This window comes from Mycteria americana, chromosome 13 (assembly GCF_035582795.1).
Source record: "Mycteria americana isolate JAX WOST 10 ecotype Jacksonville Zoo and Gardens chromosome 13, USCA_MyAme_1.0, whole genome shotgun sequence".
NCBI classification, from domain to species: domain Eukaryota; kingdom Metazoa; phylum Chordata; class Aves; order Ciconiiformes; family Ciconiidae; genus Mycteria; species Mycteria americana.
This window is the reverse complement of record NC_134377.1, coordinates 6,100,796-6,121,832: the sequence shown is the minus strand read 5'-3', so window position 1 is coordinate 6,121,832 and position 21,037 is coordinate 6,100,796. Positions and strand designations below refer to the sequence as shown.

General features: G+C 52.1%; 3 protein-coding genes across 5 annotated transcripts in view; 2 read left to right on the top strand and 1 right to left on the bottom strand.

Moving 5' to 3' along the window:
- MSI1 (musashi RNA binding protein 1) overlaps nucleotides 1-15,940 on the top strand; it is a 31,433-nt gene extending 15,493 nt beyond the window's left edge. For 2 of the 3 annotated variants that reach the window (XM_075516233.1, XM_075516235.1), the window contains 9 exons: nucleotides 2,918-2,966; nucleotides 5,002-5,084; nucleotides 5,726-5,843; nucleotides 7,444-7,524; nucleotides 8,815-8,871; nucleotides 11,816-11,884; nucleotides 12,010-12,164; nucleotides 12,662-12,727; nucleotides 13,691-15,940. In XM_075516233.1, the coding sequence (XP_075372348.1) occupies nucleotides 2,918-2,966; nucleotides 5,002-5,084; nucleotides 5,726-5,843; nucleotides 7,444-7,524; nucleotides 8,815-8,871; nucleotides 11,816-11,884; nucleotides 12,010-12,164; nucleotides 12,662-12,703 (654 nt within the window). In that variant the 3' untranslated portion in view covers nucleotides 12,704-12,727; nucleotides 13,691-15,940. Of the gene's footprint in view, nucleotides 1-2,917; nucleotides 2,967-5,001; nucleotides 5,085-5,725; nucleotides 5,844-7,443; nucleotides 7,525-8,814; nucleotides 8,872-11,815; nucleotides 11,885-12,009; nucleotides 12,165-12,661; nucleotides 12,728-13,612 lie in introns of all 3 variants that reach the window. The other variant, XM_075516234.1, reaches the window with a different exon arrangement.
- The window catches only part of PRKAB1 (protein kinase AMP-activated non-catalytic subunit beta 1), a 423,514-nt gene that overhangs the window by 95,208 nt on the left and 307,269 nt on the right, over nucleotides 1-21,037 (bottom strand). The window lies entirely within an intron of this gene.
- On the top strand, nucleotides 18,443-20,426 carry PLA2G1B (phospholipase A2 group IB). The gene is made up of 4 exons (XM_075516392.1): nucleotides 18,443-18,586; nucleotides 18,669-18,828; nucleotides 19,565-19,692; nucleotides 20,305-20,426. The coding sequence occupies exons 1-4, from the start codon at nucleotides 18,553-18,555 to the stop codon at nucleotides 20,424-20,426; spliced, it is 444 nt and encodes a 147-aa protein (XP_075372507.1). The 5' UTR covers nucleotides 18,443-18,552.

The window sequence follows — 21,037 nt, the reverse complement described above, 5'->3', positions numbered from 1 at the left end:
GGAGGCGGAGGGGGGGGGGGGGGGGTGTCGGTTCGCCGGCACAATAGCCGCCCACCGGGGGCTGCCACTCATGTCTGGTTGTGGCTGTGGGGTCGATGCAGGCCCGGCTTGCCCCCTGTCTGGGGTCTGGGGCTGCCGGGGTCTGGCCTTTGGTGGGAGCAGGCCATGGTATCTCCATCCCCTCAGCGGTCGGCGCTTTGTGCAAGGGTCTGCCCGGGTAGCGCTAGGCCTCGGGGATCCCTGCGAGCTGAGGCAGCTGGTCCCCATCCCCTCGCCTAGCTCCAGACCAGGAGAGGTGATGGCAAGAGCTCGGAGGGATCTGGCGTGAGGCTGGACCTCCTGGGAAGGGTGCTGGAAATGGCCGCTCCCTGTGGGCGCAGGTGAGGCCTTTCTCCTGGCTCTGCAGTGTGCTCTGGTCTGTAGCTTGTCCCGCTGGCCTCTGTAAGCTCCAGCACTACCTCTGCAACCCCCTGGGTTGCAGGGCCCTGCTTCATCTTGCCTCACTGGCTGCATGCTGAGACCACCCAACTCATCTCACCTGTTGCCTTGGAAGGAGATGAGAAGATGCTCATGTATAGGTTTTGTTGGCAATAAAACCCACCAGTTGTAGCTATACATAGAGTTGGGGCCCTAGGGTTGAGTGCGGTGAGACTATTTCACATATTATGTGTATATACGCATACATATACATCTGTCTATCTAAGATTTAGCTCATGGCAGGAAACAGCTTTCAAATAGAGCACATGCTATTGTAAATACGTTTTCACAAGATGTTTTGGGGTGGTGGGTAGACATCTGATTTCAAAGCCCAGGCAGAAACTTGGAAAAAGGCTCCAATGGAGGAAGGCTGCAGCTCTTCTCTCGGCGTATGGAATGTGGTTTGGGATGAAGTGGTTGCACGTCTCCCAGCTCCAAGTGCTCGAGTGCTGCGGGAGCGCCTGGGATGTTGCCCGGGCCATTGCTGTGAGGTGGTTTTGTGTGTGGACGTGTGCTGGGCTCTGCCACTTGCAGCTGCTACCGCTGTCCAGGCTCTGCAAAGAAGAGCTTGTTGCTGGGGCTGGTCGGACAGAGTAAGTCAGCAGCTGGGCTGTGCTCATCCCCTCTAGGTTTTTCTTTCTCGTGCCCATCTCTCATCATGATGGGTTTGTGGGCTCCAGCTACCTGAGTTGAAGTCTTCAGGAGCGGCACCGCTGCAGAGTGCCATTGACACAGCTTTATGCCAGCGTTTACTGAGGAGGAGGACAGCTATGTGCTCAGCCTTTCTGAGAACTGGATGGAGGAACGGATCTAGCTTAAAAAATGAACAAACACAGACAGTAAAAATTATTGAAATATTTTTAAGCCATGCCAGGTTTCCCCCCAGCACATCACATTTGTGCTGGCACCGCGAAGGGAAATGGTGCAGAGGCAGGAGCAGGCAGCGGTGGGGAATGGCAGTGTGATGAGCAGGCTGTCTTGGGAAGCTGCTGAGGATTTACTTTGGGTCTGTGTGAAGTCTTACGTCCCCCGTGGCTCCGGCTGGACGCCTGGCATGTTTCTCAGGTGTTTGTTGACTTGGCAGAGGGAGGCAGAGCTGGGATGGAAAGAGCGTGGGATGAGCGGGAGCCAGGTTGTCTGTTGTCACCTGGCTCTTGCAGGGTAGATGTGTTGGACAAGCCCAAGGGCATCCAAGATGATCTCTGTCTGCTCGTGGTGGCACTGGAAACGTTAGCAAGGGCTCCTTCCGTCCTCATGGCACTGAGGTGGAGTTGGGTCTCCCATTTTGTCCAGGGGGGGGCTGAGGCTAGGAGCCCTCTCCCTTCCCTGAGTGGGGCTGTGGGCTCTCCACGGCTGAAGCCAGTAGCTGCCTGCGCTGGGGTGTGGGCAGCGCTCTGCCCTCACCGGCAGGCTGTTCCGGAGAAGGCAGCCATGCACATGCTTCCCTGGGACAAGGCAAGGGAGCAATCCTTCCACAGAGTCAGGGGCACACGGGGCTCGCTGCTCGGGGAGCGGCTGTCTCGCACGGTGGCAGAGGAGGAGGGCGAGGGCCGGGGCAGTTGCTGGCCGGAGAGTGCCGCTGCCTCCCCTGAGCGCTTGCATGTCCAGTTTCATAATCGGATTAAGGCAGTGGTATTAGAGAGGAGGGATGGGTCAGTGGGACAGGTTTACACTGGGGCTTACACGGAGGGGATTGAAGTGTCTCTTTTAACCCTGCTCGGCCTGACCTGCGGAGCGGTGCAGCTGCGTCTCTGCAAGGCAACACCCCGGGAGGATGGGGGGGAAAGTGGCACCAGGCGGTGATGTGCTCGCCGGGGAGGGGAGCAGCCCCAGGCCGGCTGGGGGATGGGATCCGGCCGCCCCTCCCCCCGGGAAGGCAGCCCTGCTCAGGCCTTGCAGTAAATTTGCTCTAATTACAGCCTCCAGCAGTGGGAAACCTCACTTAGAGGAAAGGCTCCTCTGGGGTGGGGGCGGGGGCGCTTCCCAGCTTTCCCAGGCAGGCTCTGTTGTCTGAGGCCTCCGCTTCCCCTGTCGCTGGGAGGCCCCTTATTCCTCTCCCCTCTCCAGCTTTGCTTCTCTCTCCCCCTTTAATTCTCCTCTCCTTTGAGGCCGGGATTTGGGAACAATGCCTTCCCTGCTCCTTGCCCCCCGGCTGGAGCCGCAGGCAAACAATCGGGTCGCTTGCTGCCGGGGGCCGGGCCGAGGGGGCTCAGCCCGGCAGCACCTGCCCCGGGCTGGTGGGGGGACCACGCTGGTTGTGGCGTGGGGACGTGCCTGGTGTGGTAGCTGATGTCTGCGTACACCCTGTTTCCTTCTTGGGGATGGGAGGTCTCATCTTGATGCCTTCTGCTTCGGGGAGGCCCGGGAAGCTCCGCGCAAACGTGGCGGAGGATGCGCGTGGCAACGGCAATGATCTGATCCAGAGCTCTTCTCTTTGCAGGTGGACGATGCGATGCTGATGTTTGACAAGACAACCAACCGACACCGAGGTGAGAGCGGTCTACTGGCCGTAGGAGAGGGAACTGCGGAGGGTTTGCCTCCTGCCTTGCCTAGGGAGGGGTTAGTATCCCAGCAGCAGGGCATGCGGGTCGCAGCTGCTCTTTATCTTGACTCCAGTCGCCCCATCCTTTTGCATCTGCATCCTTTACCAGCGTCCCTTGCAGCACAGAGAGCTTTTGTCCAGTGCGTTTCCTGTGCTGTAAACTCGCCGAGTTGCAGATATGTGAGAGGAGGCGGCCCCTTCCCCTGCCCGCTTACCTCCATGGCTCCAGCCCGCAGTGTGTGTCTTACCTTGTCCCGAGTAATCTGAGCTCCGGGAAAGCTGACACGAGAGTCTGAGGAGTGCCTGCCTCTCACCCCTTCCTCGGCTCGGAGCCCGCTTGTGCTCCCAGGTCACCTTTTCTTACCCGAGTCTTGCTGGTGGAATCTGGTTACAGGGTGGGAGCAAGGCTGTAATATTTGCGCTGTCCAGACCCAGCCCACCCATGGGTGTCCCTGCCTCCCGCTCTCCCAGTGAATCTTCAGACCGATTGCCCTGGAGTGTGGCAGGGCTCGACACTAGCAAGCATTGCACCAGCTTCAGAGATTTATGGGCAACAACTTAACTTGCGAACTTAGCTTTGGTGTCTTCCAAATCAGGGCCAGTAACAGCCCTGTGCTGGGCCACTCACGTCTGTGTGTTGTTTGAAGCACTTCCAAGCACCTCTGCCCCCAGATCAGCAAGGGAACGCTCCCTTCTGCTGTCACTACACTGTGTGCCCTTCAGGTTTTTGCTTTTTTCCAAAGCCATTAAATCTACTCTGATTGCCTGGCCTAGGATGTTGTTCCAGCTTAATCTTAAAAGGGAAGAAGTGTTAACCCCTGTTCCTCCATGGGTGCCTCCCAGTCACTAGTCCAATTAAAGAGTTGTCGGGTGTTTCGGAAGGAGCAGGGAGAGCTGCTAGCTGCTGTGTCGGCAGCGTGTGGCTCTGTACAGGGCGCACCAGGCCTGCGGGGGGGGGGGGGGTGGTGGTGTCTGATGGGGCTCAGGACTGGTCTTGCCATCAAGGCTTTGCCCCTCCGCTTGTGGGTGTTGAAGTGAATGGTGTGAAACTACCTGGGCACAGACAGAAGAGTTTATGGAGAGAGACTTTTCTGGCAGTATGGAGAAAAACTGGGGTTCTGGGCAGCAGATCCCTGTCTGTTTTTAAAAGTTATTTTAAAGCACCATGGAATTGGCCAGTTCTGCAAAGCGGAAAGCTCTGCTTAATCCCAGCTTGCTTGTAAGGAAGGCTTAAAGACATCCTCCCACCTGCCTCAGTTTTCCGGAAATGGCTGCAGTCAGCTGAGAGGAGTTTAGTCTGCCCACCCGAGCTGGTCTTTGCCAAAACTGTCAGCAAAGGGGTTGGCGAGAGAAAGGAGGTGTGAGCGTGGGCCGGGGGCCAGGAACATCCTGTCCTGTTTTACCCCAGGTACTAACCTTACTTTGGTGAAACTTTGCAAATCGCTTTGCTTGTGTGTATATCTGTCTTGCTCTGTACAACTGCATGGCTGATATTTGCCTGCTTATACAAGGCTTTATGACTGGTGACTGAAGAGGAAACGTGCAGGGTGTTATTGCTGGTGGGGTGCATTTAGCAAGGATGGTGATGTCCTGGCAAGCAGCTGTTCATTTCTCCACTGATTTTCTTTGTGTGAGCGTCTGTCTGCTGGGATCCTCCCCAGCATTATCAGCCATGTGGTTTGCCTTGCAAATAGCAAAGTTTAAAAAAAATGCACTTCGTTTTGAGAGCAGTTGGGATCGGAGAGGGTGGGAAGTACAGGATGAGGAGCAAAGGGGAATCTGTAAGGGGATGCTACTGTTCTTCTTGTGCATAAAAGCAGAATTTGCTGGAGAGGGAAGATGAGTGACAGCCGTTTTAGAAAGGGCTGATTATACCATCCTAGCAGCCTGTGGCTCCTTCTCCTGCCAATAAAAGGCTGTGGGTAATGGGTGCAAACTGCGCAGAGCTCTGACCTGATCAAGGAGTTTTGCCTTTTCTTCAGGTTTTGGGTTTGTCACATTTGAAAGTGAAGACATTGTGGAAAAAGTGTGTGAAATCCACTTCCATGAGATCAACAACAAAATGGTGAGTGTCTGGGGCAGAACCTGGGGGAGAAGGGACAGAGATATGGGATGGAGAACAGGGCAATGGCACAGGGGCAGGGTGTGAAGCATTTGGGCCCTGACACACTTTCTCTGCAGTGGGGAATTGGATTGAGTCTTTTCCCCAAAATCACAGCAGCCAGTCTGAGAAAGAAACTTGCAGTGTGGAGGTGAACCAACACAATACTGAGCTTTCAAGGAGAAGGACTAACTGTAATGAGGAATTGTGCAGTACTTGGAGGTTTCAAAGTTCCGTGAAACCTCTTGGTGGCCTGGGAAGGGGACAGGTTTTACCTTTATTCAGAAATGAGGAAAATTAGGCTTTGAGGCCCTGGTGCAGGGCCAGGCAGAGCATCAAGGGCAGCATCAGGAGGAGAAAAGCAGTGTTTGAGCTCCCCATTGCCTGTGGTGGCTGCAGAGCGAGAGGGAAGGCTGGCAGAGTGCAGGTCAGAGGCAGGGACACTAGGGAAGGACAGCGGGACGGGCTGCTGGCGGTGGCCAGGGCTGGGGAGTGCCACTGCGGCGGGCAGCCCTGCCTGGCCTGCAGCCCGGCTGCTGCCTGTGCTCTGTGGCAGCGCTCTGTGCCGGTGGCAGCTGAGCCTGATCATTACTTTCTTGTGGCAGGTGGAGTGTAAAAAAGCTCAGCCGAAGGAGGTGATGTCCCCAACGGGCTCGGCACGAGGGCGGTCCCGAGTCATGCCTTATGGGATGGATGCCTTCATGCTCGGGATCGGCATGCTGGGTAAGCCCAAGGACAGATCTCCTCCCCAGCTCCCGGTCGTGCTAGGCAGCAGCTTAGAGGTTTTATTCGGAGAGCGGGTAGGGCGGCCAAGGGCAGCTCTCCCTGGTGCAAGGCCGGGGACGCTGGGGGGGGGTGTGCTGGGACCTGTTTGCGATCGCAACTTGCCCTCTGGTGGCACCTGGAAAAACTGCAAACTTGTCACTGCTGCCCTGCGACAGCCGGAGCTGGCAAGACACAGCCATGTGCTGGGCAGCTCTGGCCCTCTGCAACTCTGTTAACGGTCCCGCAGTGCCATAGCATATAGACTGTAATTCTTTAATGGCTCTTGTGGAATAGGATGTAACTACATAGCTGAACAGAGTGCGGAGTAATCTGTGCCCAGGCGTCTTCCTCCCACACTTCTACAGGCTTTCTAATGAATTTGTTGATTAAAGAGCCCCCGAGCTTCCACCTGAAACAGTGGTCCATATAAATGTCCTTGCTGCCATTTAAAGACTATAAAAATGTCACTTTGTTCCCTCCCTCTCAGGGACAGCAAGTATCTGAAATTGCAAGGAAAACCATACACTTATTGTGGGACTGTCTTGTAAGGAGAAATTGATGACAAGCAGGCTAGGTTTCATGCCTATCAATGATTCTAAGGCAAATGTGTTCAGATAAAAGATTTAAAAAAAAAAAGTCTGTTGTAGCCCCCACTTCCAGGACTATAAACCCTCGTGCCTGGATCTGAGAGTAAAGCATGAGCCTTCCAGCATGGGTACTGTTCCTGGCTTCTCTCCCTCCCTCTATTCGTTCTAGCCAGGCTTGAGCTGAACCAAGAGCACACTGTTTGCTCAGGATCATTGCTGGTGTTGCTGGGCAGGGTGTACTCAGCCTGGCTCTCCTTGCTAAGCCTGCCGAGTAGCAGTTAGTCACTGAACAAAACCCCAAAAAGGGCATTTTTTCCCCAATGTTTTCACTTGACTTATTGGAGGAAAATAAATCTCCAGCCTGTGGTTTTGGGTTTTGCCTTTTCTAAGCCATCTGAATTTAAAGCAGCAAAGCTCAAGCCGAGTCATCGGGAAATCCACGTGCTCATGTCTTGGGAGATCTCAAATCAAATATTGATCTCTCAGTCAGTGCCCTGTGGTCTCTCACAGGCTTGTTCTGTATAGGCGATCAGCTTCTCTGGGAACAGCAGGAATTGTCCTCCCACCCGGCGCCAGGAAGAAGCGCTCTGCCTGCATTCACCAGCACTTCTAGTGCAAAAGTGACTCAGAGCTATTCAGCCGTTCAAATGCCCCCACCTCCCTGATCTCCTCCTATTTGTAAATCCAGCTGATGCATCAGAAAGCCTTAGTCTGCAGAGCTGTGAGTTTCTGAGAAGGAAATCTCCATGTCCTCACATGTTTGGAGCGAGGAAAAAAATTAAACGGGCCTGCTAAAACTCTTCTACAGACTTGCATGTGTGCAGACTCTGCCCAGCAGTTCCCTGGGGTTTCTGCTATTAGCCCTATTCGTGCTTTCTAACACTAATGGTCACGCTGCTCGTGAGCAGCCAGGCACTGAGGATATGGACCCTGTGAGCTTGCATTAACAGAGCCCTTTTCTCTTCCCCCAGGTTATCCAGGTTTCCAAGCTGCCACCTACGCGAGTCGAAGTTACACTGGCATTGCACCTGGCTACACTTACCAGTTCCCTGGTGAGTGGTGCTCCCTGCTTGCTTTTTTGGTCTGTCTTCAGGTGACAGGAGTCCCTGGCATGATCTGTGACCCAGGCTCTGCCCCTTTCACCCTTTCCCCTGTTTGGTCTTTCTTTAAATTGGAGACGGATGTGGAAGGGGGAGGGGAGAAGCCCTGGAATAGGTGGGAACAGCCTGTCCTTCATTAGGATTATCCTCACACTCCAGTGGCAGGAAAAGCCCAAGGCTGCTCTGATGCCCTTTATGTTAGCATCCTCTGTAGGGCTGCTGCTGTGACACAGAAGGGCCCCTGCAGCTCTGCCTGTCTTGCTGCCTTTGTGTATGTCTGTCTCTCTTTACCAGAGTTGCCACCACTCTGAAAGTAGCACAGAATTTTAAAATGTGGCTTTCTGTGGGCCAGGGAACTCCTAGGCACCCAAAACACAGGCGCCTGCAATGCTACAGTTGTGTTCTGAACAGTGCCTGGACCACTCACAGCCTCCCGAAAACATCTGCTGAGGCGGTGGGCTGCAGATCCCCTGCAGACTGGGTGGTTTCAAGCTCCCAGCCCCGCCATGTGCTGAGAACATGGACTCTGCGATCAATGGCTGGAACCTGCTGTGCCGCAGCTGCTCAGAGCTTTCTGAGGCCTCTTCTCCCTCCCGTTCTCTGCAAGGCAAGGGAACGAGGCAGAGCACACGCAGGGAAAAGACTGTCTTGCTATTTTGTAGAGAAGTGGCAACTCCGAGCATCCCTTCCTTACTCCATCCCTCAGTGTGATGGTTTATATATGAATTCTTGATGTTAGGGGCTGGGAATGGGAAATTTCCTCTTCGCCCAAGGCGAGCCCAAGTTGACTGTGGCTGAAAGTTGCTGTGGCCTCCTAGCTGTCTGGCAGCTCTCCGTGAATCCAGTTTATGGGTCTCACTTGTAGTGGCTTCAAGTGCCTCATTGTAAACCCATGCCCAGATGAGTGTGGCACGTACTGAGCACCCACTGGCGTGGCAGCCAAGAGGTCAGATTGGATGGGTCGCAGAGCAGTGCTCCAAGGCAGACCTGAGGCTGCATCATGAAGCTTGCACTTGCCCTGCCTTGGCCAGATTTATTCTAAGGATAAATGGATCCTTTCTGTCTCCAGGGCAGGAGTCCAGCAACTTTCAGCACCAGTTATAAATTAGTTAAAGAAGGCACTGGCCTGGTCGCACTCTGGCTGCAGGCTGCTCCCCCAGTGGACCCTGGCTATTGTCTCTCTGCGGGGTCTCCCTCGGGGCGTTTGACGAGTTCCTAAGCTGTCTTGCATTTCGTTTTTAGAGTTCCGTGTAGAGCGGACCCCTCTCCCGAGTGCCCCCGTCCTCCCTGAGCTCACAGGTCAGTCCTGCTCATTTCCTAAACTCACAAGCTGGAAGGGGAGAAGGGGGCTTTGGGCTGTTCCAGTGGTGTCACTTCTCCACAGCCTGGTGCAGTTAGACTGGAAATCTTCCTTATTTCCTCTTCTATCTGTATGAGCTCCATCCAAAGCTGCGGCTGGAAAGATGGAGATGCAATCAGAGCCATGTGTATTGCCTCTGAAGAAGGGCAATGCAGGTCATACCAAATGAAGGCATGTAATCCTTAGATGGACTTTCCTGCTGCTTGCCTCGTTTTCAGCTCCTCACCCCAGGCTGGGTGTAAACCAGATATGGAAAACTGCAGAGAGCTGGGTGACTTCTCAAAGGTCTACAAATGACCTTAACCTGAGCTGCTGCAAGGACGAGATTTGGAGTGCTGGGAGGAGGGAGAGGGTGTGGGGGCACTCCTGGTTGCTCTAATCCCATTTCCCTGTGCAGGAGGGGCTGCAGGAATGCTCTCCCTGCTCCAGGTGGTGCAGCTCCCCAGCTACTCCCACATGGGCTTCCCAGACAGATGCAAGTGTGGTGGGACTCCACAGTAAAGTCCTGCAATGCTCGTAGGGAACTGTGGAATGAAACAGGGGCAGAGGACCATTCTCCAGGCACTAGTCCTGGCTCAGTGTCCTCACAGTGCAAATATCCTCTGGATCCTCAGCCCCTGGGTTGTGTGCAGTGTGTTCTCTCTAGGTGATGCTCCTTCTGTTGACTTTCCCTTCCATGGCCATGTTTTCCCCAGCTCTGTCCTGTCCATGGTTTTTGTCATAGAACAGCAGCTTTGTGTAGCACCCTGCTCCCCGTGTGCCATCTCATTTCCATGGTGTTCCTCCTCTCCAGTGCTTCCTTGCCCCCACCTGTTTCAGGGTTTGAATCTCTTTGTAATGAGGGTGTGGAAAAGCTTCCTGAGAAGCTCTCCTGGAATTATCAGTACAAACAGGCTTGAAAGGGGGTTTCTGTGCCACAGAACCGTGTTGATCCTCAGGGAGCCTCTGTTCCTGAGGATGCTGAGGTTGGCAGCCACCAATGAACCAATTGCCCCAAGGGAGGTAGGGGGAGACTAAATCCTAGCTCCCTCTTAATAAAACCCTTCCCTGACACCATGTATGCAACTGCAGAAGCACCTGACCACCACCTCTGAGCCTTTTGGTTGCCTAGCAAAGGAGATGTGGGTCCAGTGTGTATTTACATGTGTCTTTTTCAGCAAAACTCGTAAAATTTGTAGAGGGAATGTTGGTGACTTGACAAAAGTGCGTTTCCCTCCAAGGTCCACCCCCAGCTGTGCTGTGCCTCTTCCTAGTGGAGTTGAATTGCCCGGGGCCTGGCTGTCACCAGCGGCTGGGGTGCACCAGGGCTCTGTACAACAAGAAGTTATTAATGCTGCTGTCCTGGCTGGGTGCCACGTTAGCTTACAGTCCTGAGTGTCTCGCTGAAGTACCAGCTGGGGATCGTGGCATTCTTCCCTTCTCGTTACGCTTACCTACTGTTAAACAGTCACTGTGCAGCCTCTTGGCTAGGCCGAGAGCTGTGATTCCCATGTATAGGCTGGAGTTGGTCCCACGAAGGGCAGGGCCCCCTTCGTTCCTACAAAGGCCCAGCGAGCTGTGCAGTGCTCGAGGGCCCTTGTGCCTTCAAGTGGATGCGTGCGTGTAAATGGGCTGCGCTTTATGGGCTTGGCAAGTGGAACTGAGATGAGGGGATGGCACAAGCAGGGATGATTGCTCCAGCATGCAGGGAGCTAACGTGCAGGTGCTTTGTCATCACAACATAAACCTGGTGTCTCAGTAGATAGACTGCAAAGGCAAGAAGGGTTTTTCCTGGAAAAAGAGCTGGAGTCTTTTTGAGAAGGCCTGGCCTCCTTTCTCAGTAAAACTGCATTCATTCAGCTGTGTGTGAGGGACTTGAAGCAATGATGGGGCAGGAGGGTGGCTGCCAGCAGCCTTTCCTCCCCGGAACAGCATCTTTGGGGGTGATGCGAAGCAGCAACATGCTCACGTTGGCCCAGGGCCTGTAATGAGCGGCTAACCCAGATATAAGCCTCATATGACGTTTGCTTGAAACAGGCTGGTGCCTGCTACTAAATATTCCCTTATAAGCTAGTCTGGGTTTCAGCCTTAACGCGATTGATTTGTTCTGACCTCTTTTTATGGTGCTCTAAACAGAATCACAGTGAATTTCACATTCAAGCATGAAATGCTGACCCAGTCATTTTAAGGGCAAAGAGAAGCATACTGGCTAGATGCCTCCTGCCCCGAGGGCTGGATGCCTGTGGCAGTAGAGTGGGGAATTAGAACTGCTACATATAAATTAAGACTTACTGTTTTAATTAAGCCATTTCTAGTTCCTGCTCCCTAGATATATGTTTCCTGCTCTCCTACAGTGAATGGCAAGGGGCTGAGCGGTTCAGGAGCAAAACTCAGAGTGGGGAGGATGGTGCATCTTGAGAAGAGTAGAGAAATAGGGAGAAAGAGGCTATTAAACTGTTATTCAAGAATAGTACCATGGGATAGAGAGGAGGGACTGAGCCTCAGGATGCTGAGCTGCCAGCTCCTGCGTTTTTCCATGTTTACAGCCAAAATCTGAATGTGTAGCTTCAGATTAACCACATCTTGCAAGCTAAGTAGTGACAGGATACATTTGAATTTGCCCACTTTTGGTTCAGCTCTTCCATGTCATGCCCTCAGCTGCTCCAGGGTGTGGGCTTAGCAGAGCATGGCTAGTGAGTTCCCCTGGACATTCGCTGTGCAAAAGGATACCGATAAACGCAGGGCTGTGCACTCCCCTGTTGTCATCCTCGGATGTCCTGTGTGATGCACTAAGCCGATACGTCTGTGTAGGCCTGGTATTTTGCACTGGGAAATTAAGGCTCATGTTGAGGAGTTTCCCGTGTAGCCACAGTGCCCCTGAGATGCCTGTTCCTTCTTTTCCAGCAATCCCCCTCACTGCGTATGGACCAATGGCGGCAGCAGCAGCTGCGGCAGCCGTGGTGCGAGGGACAGGTAACTGCCACTTTCCTCCCCAGCGCGGTGTCCTGTCACGGAGGTTTGCGATGGGCTGTGGGAGGGGGGTGGGACGGGGTTGCATTTTTGGGATCTTCACTATGTAGTTTTGCTGCCTCCCGTAGGTTCCACCCCCAGTCGCACCGGTGGATTTCTGGGCACCACCAGCCCTGGGCCGATGGCAGAGCTTTATGGAGCCGCCAACCAGGACTCAGGGGTCAGCAGTTACATCAGCGCTGCCAGTCCAGCCCCGAGCACCGGCTTCGGCCACAGCCTAGGGGTGAGTGTTCCCTGTCGGGCTCTGCACAGGGGGCGGAAGATGGAGAGTGGCACGACCGGGGGAAGGGGCTGCATCTCCATGGGGTGATGGAGGTGAGCAGTGGTGGGCAGCCCCCTCTCAGCCCACAGCCTGCTTTCTGGTTAAGAAATACCACCCGCCGCAGCATCTGCCATGCCACTGCTGAGCCCCAGACCACAGACGGATGGTGCAGGATGCAGCAGTTCACTTGGAGCCTGTATCCCTGGGCTCTGCTGCCTCTCCGGGGCCACCACGCAAGGTCCTGATCTCCAGACCTTTCCCTGATCTGGCCCAGACTTTCCAAGAGCCCCTCTTGGCCCTGACGCATTGTTCTGCAGGGTGATGTGCTCTTTAGACCTGGCACCTCCAACTGAAACCAGCCTTCCCAGCATCTGGGCCGTGACTGAATCTGTTGTGGTAGTAATTCTTCACTTTTCTTTTGTTTGATTAAGAGTGGGGTTTTAACTCTTTCTTTGCAGGGTCCCTTGATTGCAACAGCTTTTACCAATGGGTATCACTGAAGCTGGGGACCAAGGAGGCAGGAGGTAAGAGAGCTTTGAACAGGAGCAGGTAATGAGAGGAGTGAAGCTCTGAGCTGGCCCCTGTGCTTGGGCTCTCGGCAGGAGCCATGGATGCCGCTGTGAGGCTCACCAGCCTGACCCAGCCTGATGGAGAAGTCCTGCGGCCAGCCTGGGGCTCTCTTCTGCACCAGAGGCTTGGCAGGTTGCATTTCTACCTTATGCTCCCCAGGCTGGGAGTGCTGTGGAGAGATCACTTAGTGTCTGGGTGTAAAGGGGAAGGAAATGAGAGCGCTGACAGAAAGAGAAAAGGTCTGCAGGGCTGGCCAGAATCACGACCCAGTGGTGATCCTGGGAGACCAGCTTGGCTCACCTGTGTGGCTGGGGAAGCCTCCTCCATTCATCTGGTTGTTCTCACTGCTGCTGAGACCACTGTCTCTGGGGAGCGAGGTTTCTCCTCTCCTCTCCTGCCTGGGAGAAGGGCAGAAGGAAAATCTGAGTCTGATCGGTTCTGTTTCTGGTCCTTGGATGGGCCTCGGACAGTGTATGGTCTCTGTTTGCTTTGCAAACGTGGCTAAAGTTAGCTGGCTTAAAATTAAAATTTAAAAAAAAACACCAGCTTTTCAAAAACTTGCAGGAAGGGTGTCCAGACAGGAGCCCATGGCAGCCTGGCAGGGCTGCACTGAGCTGAGTGCTGGAGAAACAGCGGGACCCCGCTACGTCACAGGCCTCCTGGGACCAGGAGTGCCACAGGTCCGGGCAAGCAGGCTGCACGGCATGTGGGGCCTTGTTTCCCAGGCCTGCATGTTGCCGTTAAAGATGGAAGCATCTCTGCCATGCCCATCACTGTGCCAGCAAGATGCAGAGCAAGTCTCTGCTGGGGCAAGTTTGGGTATTGAGTATTTCTGTCAGATCACATGAAGAAAACCCCAAGAGAAGCTGTTGGTTCTTCTAGATCCTGTCCCTTCCCTCCTCTGCTGTGTCCTGCAGATTCCCCAGTGACCTGACCGAGGACAGCGGCTGGAGGATCTGGTGAGCCTCGGGGGATGAGCCAAGGTTACCTTTTTCTTGAATCAAACTGCACACTGCCGGCTGGCTGCCAGGCTCCTGCCGCCCTGCCCTGATCTCTCCCTTTGACCAGACCACACTGGACTGAACCCGAGGAGATCATCTCGCTTTCTTACTAACCACCGACGGTTTACGCTTCCCCCCTCCCTGCCCCCAGCCCACCGATTCTTCTTTTATTTATTTTATTAGCTGTTAGTTTTATTTTTTTATTTTATTTTTTTATCTTTTTTTGGGGCTACCCCTTCTTTTTGTTGTTTGCTCTTTCCCGAGCTAGTAGACATATTTTATGAATTGGCTTTGTGATTGTGTTAGGTAGTTTTTATTGAGGAGTATTTTTATTTGGCTTTGAAACTGTTTTGAATATTTTCAACTCTGTTGTTGTTGTCGTCAGTGTTTTTAAAGCACGGTATGTAACAAGAATGCAGTTCTGAAGGGAAGAAAGAGACACAGAGAGAGCAAAGGCTGAGAGGAACTGATGTATTTCTATTTTTTTTAAAGAAACTGTTTTTAATTGTTTCTGTTTTGTAAATGTGAGGCTTTGAAAAGTGTGAAACTCCAAGGATCCGAAAACGTTGGACATCGCTATGGAACAAAACAAATGTATATTTTGCTAAGTGAAAAACACTATCCTTACAGCTGAAAGATTTTTTTTTTTCCTAGGTTTAGTTTTATGTGGGGTTTTCTTTTTCCTCTTGTATAATATGTAAATATCGCGAGCTGAACCTGGCTGCTGCCTGCAGCCTGGCTCCAAGGAGCAGCTCCAGGTCCTGGACTTGGTGCCGCAGTGTGAGCAATACTCTCCAGCAGAATCCTGACAGGACTCCGTTCTTTTTTTGTATACCTTTTACTGTAAGATTTTAAGACCTCTGATGAGATGAAAGGGGGGGGTGGGGGCGGGGGTGAAACGTACCGGCCATCGGCTGTTTTGCTGAGCGGGTTAAAGCTGCTTCCAATCGCTCGATGTACAGACTCCATCACTGGGCTCCGTAGTGCCAGCCTCTGGTTTGGCTTTAGGTAAAGGGCTTTACCGCCATTGCTTGTCTTGGTTACTTTGAAAGGAATTCACTCTCCAAACACTATCGCTTGTGTCAAGATTTCCTGGGAAAGGGGATCCTCCTCCGGAGGTGAGGGTATCGGAAGGGGTGTCAGCCAGGGCCAGGGGGAGATTTGGGTGGTCATTCTCTGAAGGGCAGGGCGCTGGGTTGGGGAGTCATTAACGGGGGAGAAAAGCATTAGGGTGGTGATTTGGGGGCGGGTTAAGGGCTTCTCAGGGATTATATGAATTATAGAATTGCAGCTTCCCATTTGCTTTACTCTGTGTTCTGAAGACTGTGGGAATTTGTCCATTGTCCTGTGCGGGGGTGATCTGGTCCCTTCTCCAGAACCTGCCGGGGCTTCCCCTGGCGTGGTCCAGGCCCCTGCTAACAAGCACTCTGCCAGGGGAAGCCTCCAGCAGGAGTACACGGGGCAGGTTTGGGTCTGGATTTCAGTGAACCAAAGACCTTGTTAAGGGGGGTGATTAAGCCTTTGATTAAGATGCAGCCAAACTCTTTTCCCAGGGAAATAACAGCTTCATCTTAAGTTTTAAAAATCATTCCCTCTCTTTCCCCAAACTGAGCCCCTGTAAGGGAGAGGGGCGTTTAGAAAAGGACTGGGAGGGCCACAGTGCCCACAGGGCCCTTCTTCTCTTCCATCCCTCCCGTCTGCCGGAGCTTGTCCTGACCTGGGCGATGCGTTTGGAGAGTTCTGTTTAGGTAAGAGGGTACTTAACAGATTAGTACTGAAAACACAAAGCAATAATTTTTGTTACTGAGACAAGAGTCTGTATGTCTGTTTTTTTAAATATTTCCTAATTAAAGAAGAGCTGCATTTTATTGGGTTTATTTTTATTCTATAGACTTCAAATTTGGGTCTGCGGACAGCGCTTTCCTCCCTCTTGGTATATGCGCTGAACTGCTTCCGTGCCCCCTCCAGACATCCAAGGCCAGCTGTGCTGCTGCTGGGCTGTGATTCACTCTCTGGCCAGTGCTGCCACTGCCTGGAGGCTGGGGCTCCGGTTTCAGGGTGGGCATTTTTTTTAAAAGAAATAAAGCTGTGTTTTTAAGCCAGTAAGTTATTACACTCCAATGTTTGTTCTCTCCACACCTGTAACCCTTTTTCCAGATTTCAGTTTTAAATTCCTAATAAATTATTTGAAAACTGTCCTTCTCTGTCATTATTTGGGAATGGGAGATTTTCAAATGGAGATCTCGGGTGAGCTTGGACCTGGCAGGAGTCGCATCCTGCCATTAGGATAAAAGCCCCAGGCAGGGCTCTGACTTTTGTGTTCTGCTCCCAGACTTTGGCAGTGGCCCAGTTTATAATGTGAGGCAGATCTGGTTTTAATAGAGATCATGTCTCTTCTCTACATTACAGAGGTTTTGTATAGATATTTGTAGGTTCAAGAAAGGAGGAGATAGCGTGGTGCTTAGAAGTTCGGCTCAGATGCTCTGGATTCAGTGACGATGGTGGACTAAGAAAGTAAAATGTAGATATTGCAAGGGAAGAAAAGTCCTTAAGGGAGAACACTACAAGAGAAGGTAAATTGTAACAGTGTAAAATAGGGTGGGGAGCCCTGTACAGCAGCTCTTAATTACAGAGAAGTCTGAAAAATAATCTAAGGTCAAGCCTGTAAGTTCAGGTAACAGTTGTTAAGTTGGGATGTCCTCACAAGCATGTTGAGGACCAGGAGCTTTGGTATGCAGCACAGGTTGGGGGAAACCAAAAATAGCATTGGTGGAAAAATCCTTACCCTGCTGGGATTTTTCTCATGAGGCATTCTTGTCATGCTCACATGCACACTTTCCCACACTTGGTGATCCTCTTGTTGACTTAAAATGTATGAAATCTGAGATATGACAGTATTTTTGATTTGTGACTTAAAGCCTGTTTATTGGAAGTTTTCTTGGCAACATCAATCATAAATCAGACATTGAGAAGTGAGGAAAAAGGAACCACAGTCTCAAGATTCACAGGTAAGAGAACAGAGAAATAATAAAGAGTAAAGGTGGCCAAAGTAGCAAAGGAGAAAAACATTTAAATGGATATTGAAGGGAAAGTCAGCACATTGATCTGTGGCAAAAGATTAAATCCTCGTTTCTGAACTAACTGTGGTATGGACTCCTTTACGACAGCCTTTAATGTTCGTTCAATGTTCTCGCTTTCTCACTCTTAGGACACAAGAGTCTTGAATCTGTAACTCGGCATCTGTTTGGCTTTAGCTAACCTGTGCACGGGGAATCCCAGAGCATCAGAGAGCCTGTGAGAGATCAAAGAAGTCGGTGGTTGTTCATCAGCATGTCTACCTTTAACTAGATGTCCTATGGATATGTCAACATTCTATGGATACTATGGGCACCCTGGCATAGTTTCAGCCACTGTGAGGGGGAAGACATCCTCGTCGTCCCTTATAGAAACATGCATTTGAACCTACTGAAGGTTGCTGAACCCTAAGCTTCCTGAATAAGTACTCTGGTATATTAGGCTGTTGTGGAAAGGTGGGCTTTGCCTCATTCTCTGCTCTTAAAAACTGAAGGCTTGCTTGGTGCTTTAGAAATAAATGCAGACTCTCACTATCAGGTGAGCAGTCTAGGATCTATATCTTGAGTGTGTAAAAATGCCAAACCTGTAGCCCTGACAGTGTTAGAGCCTCTGAGGTCTGAATACGAGTGCAGTATTTTGGACTTACCCCTGGCTGACTCCAGGAAGCTTTTTCTTACCCATTTTTTTGATCTTATTTCAAGGTTCCCAACTTGCCTCATGCCTTGGCATAGAGAACCAAAGGGCCTAACTGGGTTCTACTTTGGTGCTGGAGAAAGAGAACCTGCTGTCTCTGAGCTACTGAAGTCTACTGTGTATGTTGAAACTTCCAAGCCCTTGGCAGGGGGGCTGGAACTAGATGATCTTTAAGGTCCCTTCCAACCCAACCCAACCCAACCCATTCTATGATTGATTCTTTGATTTCCAATGTAACTTCCTTAAGGTCATGTAAAACCAAACACTATTCCTTGTTTAAGCCAGATACAGAGGCTTTCCAGGTTGCTTGGCTCCTGTTTCTTCCCTAGTAGTGCCTCCTTCTCCTCTATGGTTTCAAAGTAAAAAACAGCTTGAATTTTTTTCAGTTCAGCTCATGCCAAATAGTCATTTGGGGTGAGTGGATGACCTGTACCTTATTCTCTGAATTAGGCCAGGAGAATCCATGGAGAGATACAGGATTAATGGTAAGTGGGATACCATAAAAGGTATGGTAGGTTGATGGTCATGCACTGGGCAGTGTGCTCAGAGCTGCGTCCGGGCTGCTGGTACAGCACTGCTGCAAAAAAAAAAATGCTGGAACAAGTGCAGTTTAGCTGCCATAGAAGAGAAAACAGAGTTGTAGGATGGATAGTAGGATGGATATTAGTGTGCCAGCGATTTCCAACGTAACTACCACACTGCTGTACTTTTTAGTAGAGAGCCCTTAAAAATGTCCAGATCTTTCAGGCTGGCTTCTAATAGTAGCATTAAAAGAATTTAATAGCAAAAATCTAGAGAGCAAATATTTGCCCTCCTGGCTTTCAGAGATTTACTCCACTGGCCTTCAACTGGTCATGTTACAACCTGCAGCCCACAGCCTCCGATGGAAGAAGTCTGCATTTAGTAACATAGATACTGGCTTGTTTATTTTATAACCATGTCAAGGTGAGCTTGTCATATAAAGAGATGCCTTTTCTTCAGCACCAGTCACTCTGTGAAGTTCTCCAAGAATGAAGTCCCTGGCCCTGCTTTTCCTGCTGTCTTGTAAGTAGGTGGCACTCACCCGCGCAGCACCCTCTGGACTGGTAACACCATGCCTAACTCCAACCTTTGTATCTCTTCTCAGTGGGCGCAGCCAGCGCTGCTGTCTCACCCCGGGCTGTGTGGGAGCTTCGCGGCATGATCAAATGCACCCTTCCAGACAGCCATCCTCTGCTGGAATTTGGCGACTATGGCTGCTACTGCGGCTTGGGAGGCAGGGGGACACCAGTGGATGAGCTTGACAGGTTTATAAGAGACTGCTTTTACAAACCTCTTTCCTTGCCTGTGCTTTCACTGTTCTGCACACCAGCTTCATCTCTGCTGGCCCTGCCTATGAACGTTCACAAAACTCTCTGGCTGCTGTGAATGAAGGTCTCTCTCAAAGACCAATTCAAGGAAAAAAAGTTGTGTGGTCGCACACCTTGATGCCTTATTACTAAGATAAAATATAATCCCAACAACTCTGTTTTCTCTTCTATGGCAGCTAAACTGCACTTGTTCCAGCATTTTTTTTTTGCAGCAGTGCTGTGCCAGCAGCCCGGACACAGCTCTGAGCACACTGCCCAGTGCATGACCATCAACACGTGCAGGGCTGAGCTGCAAAATGCGAAGTGGTTTGGGCAGTTTAGAGATGACACAAGACTAATAGCCAAGATGCAGTGAATTGTGTCAGCTATAGCTCTTCAGCTACTGGGCACTGACGGGGAGTGTAGGGTAAATGCTGTCTTTTGCTTTCCCTGTGCCCAGTGAACAACTCTGTGAAGATGCTCCAGTAAGTACACGTGTACCAGACACCTCTTGGACCATTAGCTGGCAGAACTGTGCCCCTTTGAGGTCCTTCATGTCTGCTCTCTTATCACTGTGTATATTTTTTTTTTGTTGAGTGCCTTGTCAAAGCAATACTAGCACATTTGAGTGTCTTACAGGTGAGCTGAATTTGCATTTCTGGTATTTTCTGACCTTTTCCTCCCTGTTTTCCAGGTGCTGTCAAGCACATGATAACTGCTACTCAGAGGCAAAGAAACTAGAGTCATGCAAATCCATCCTGGACAACCCCTACACAAAGTCGTACACATTCAGCTGCTCCAGTGGGCAGATTACGTGCAGCAGTATGTCCACTTCTATGTCACTCCGCTTCAAATGTTACTCCAGTCTCTCTTCTGAAGGACTGGGGCTGCATTACACTCAATGCTTCTGTGGCGGGAAGGCGCCGTGCAAGTCCCTGCCAGGGGGGCTGTTTGTTAGAAACAGGGTACCTCACACGGGTACCAGAGTGAATATTCTCCATACAGCACACAATTTAAAGTTGATGGAAGATATATGGTATTGCAGTACGTAGGGAAGCCTCTCGCTTCTTCAGGGGATTGAGTCCCTGTGGTGCTTTTCTGGGAGTCCCTTTAATGGCAGTATTTAAGAGATCAGCATGCCAACTGGGAAGTGTTACACGGCTCTAATGTAATGGTGGAGCTTTTATAGGGCTCTGGAATGGAGATAAACAGCAGACAGGCTGGCAAACAGAACTGCAGGGAAGGAAGGAAAGGAGCAAGGAGATTGCTGGGCTTGAGCACACAGCTTTGGGGCCAGAGGGTTAACGGGGAGAAGCATGTACACCCCCAAAACGATGGCAGCAGTGAAACGGCTATGCCCTGGCAGCAGAAACACCTGCCTGAGTCACCGCCATGCCTGGTGAATGGTCTGACCGCTCCTGCTCTCTCCTCCAGGCAAGAACAACGACTGCGAGATGTTCATCTGCAACTGCGACCGCACCCTTGCCATGTGCCTCGCCAAGGCGCCCTACAATCCCGCGCACGACAGGATGGACACCAGCAAATACTGCAGCTAGTCCTCCTCCTGCCCCTCAGGACGGCACCTGGCCCGCGGCGGCCCGTCACTAATAAACGCTTTGCAACGACCCTGCGCCTCCCGCCTCTTCCCGCGCCGCGCTGAGGGGAATGGCGCGCGACCGGCGAGGGGGCACCGGGGCGGGAGGGGAGGAGAGGCCCCGCCCCCTCCGCCAACGGTCCATTGCGGCGCGTGCGGCGCCCCCCGCCACCGCGTTCTTTGATTGGCCTTTGGAAGTGGCGGGGGCGGGGGCCCGGAGGCCGCGAGCAGGTGCGTCCCGCGGGGCAGCCCCGCCCCTCCCTGCCCTGGGGCGCGGTCCCGCCCTCTCCCCTCAGGTGCCCGCGGCGGGAAGGAGGCTGCAGGGCAGATCGGTCCCTGCGGGGTTGCCCCACGGTGGCCCTTCCGGCCCTGCTGCCCTCCCTCACCCTCCCGGTGAGTGTGGAGGGGAGGTACTGCTCCTCGGGCTGCCCGAACGTTGGCTACAGTGTAGCTACCCCTCTTGTGGGTGCGTATCTTTTTGGGTGTGGCTGCGTGAGGGACTTGAGCCATTTGTGTGGCTGTTCACTGCTCCGAGAGACCCCTATGTGCTTACCGTGGGGAGGCCTTCTCCTG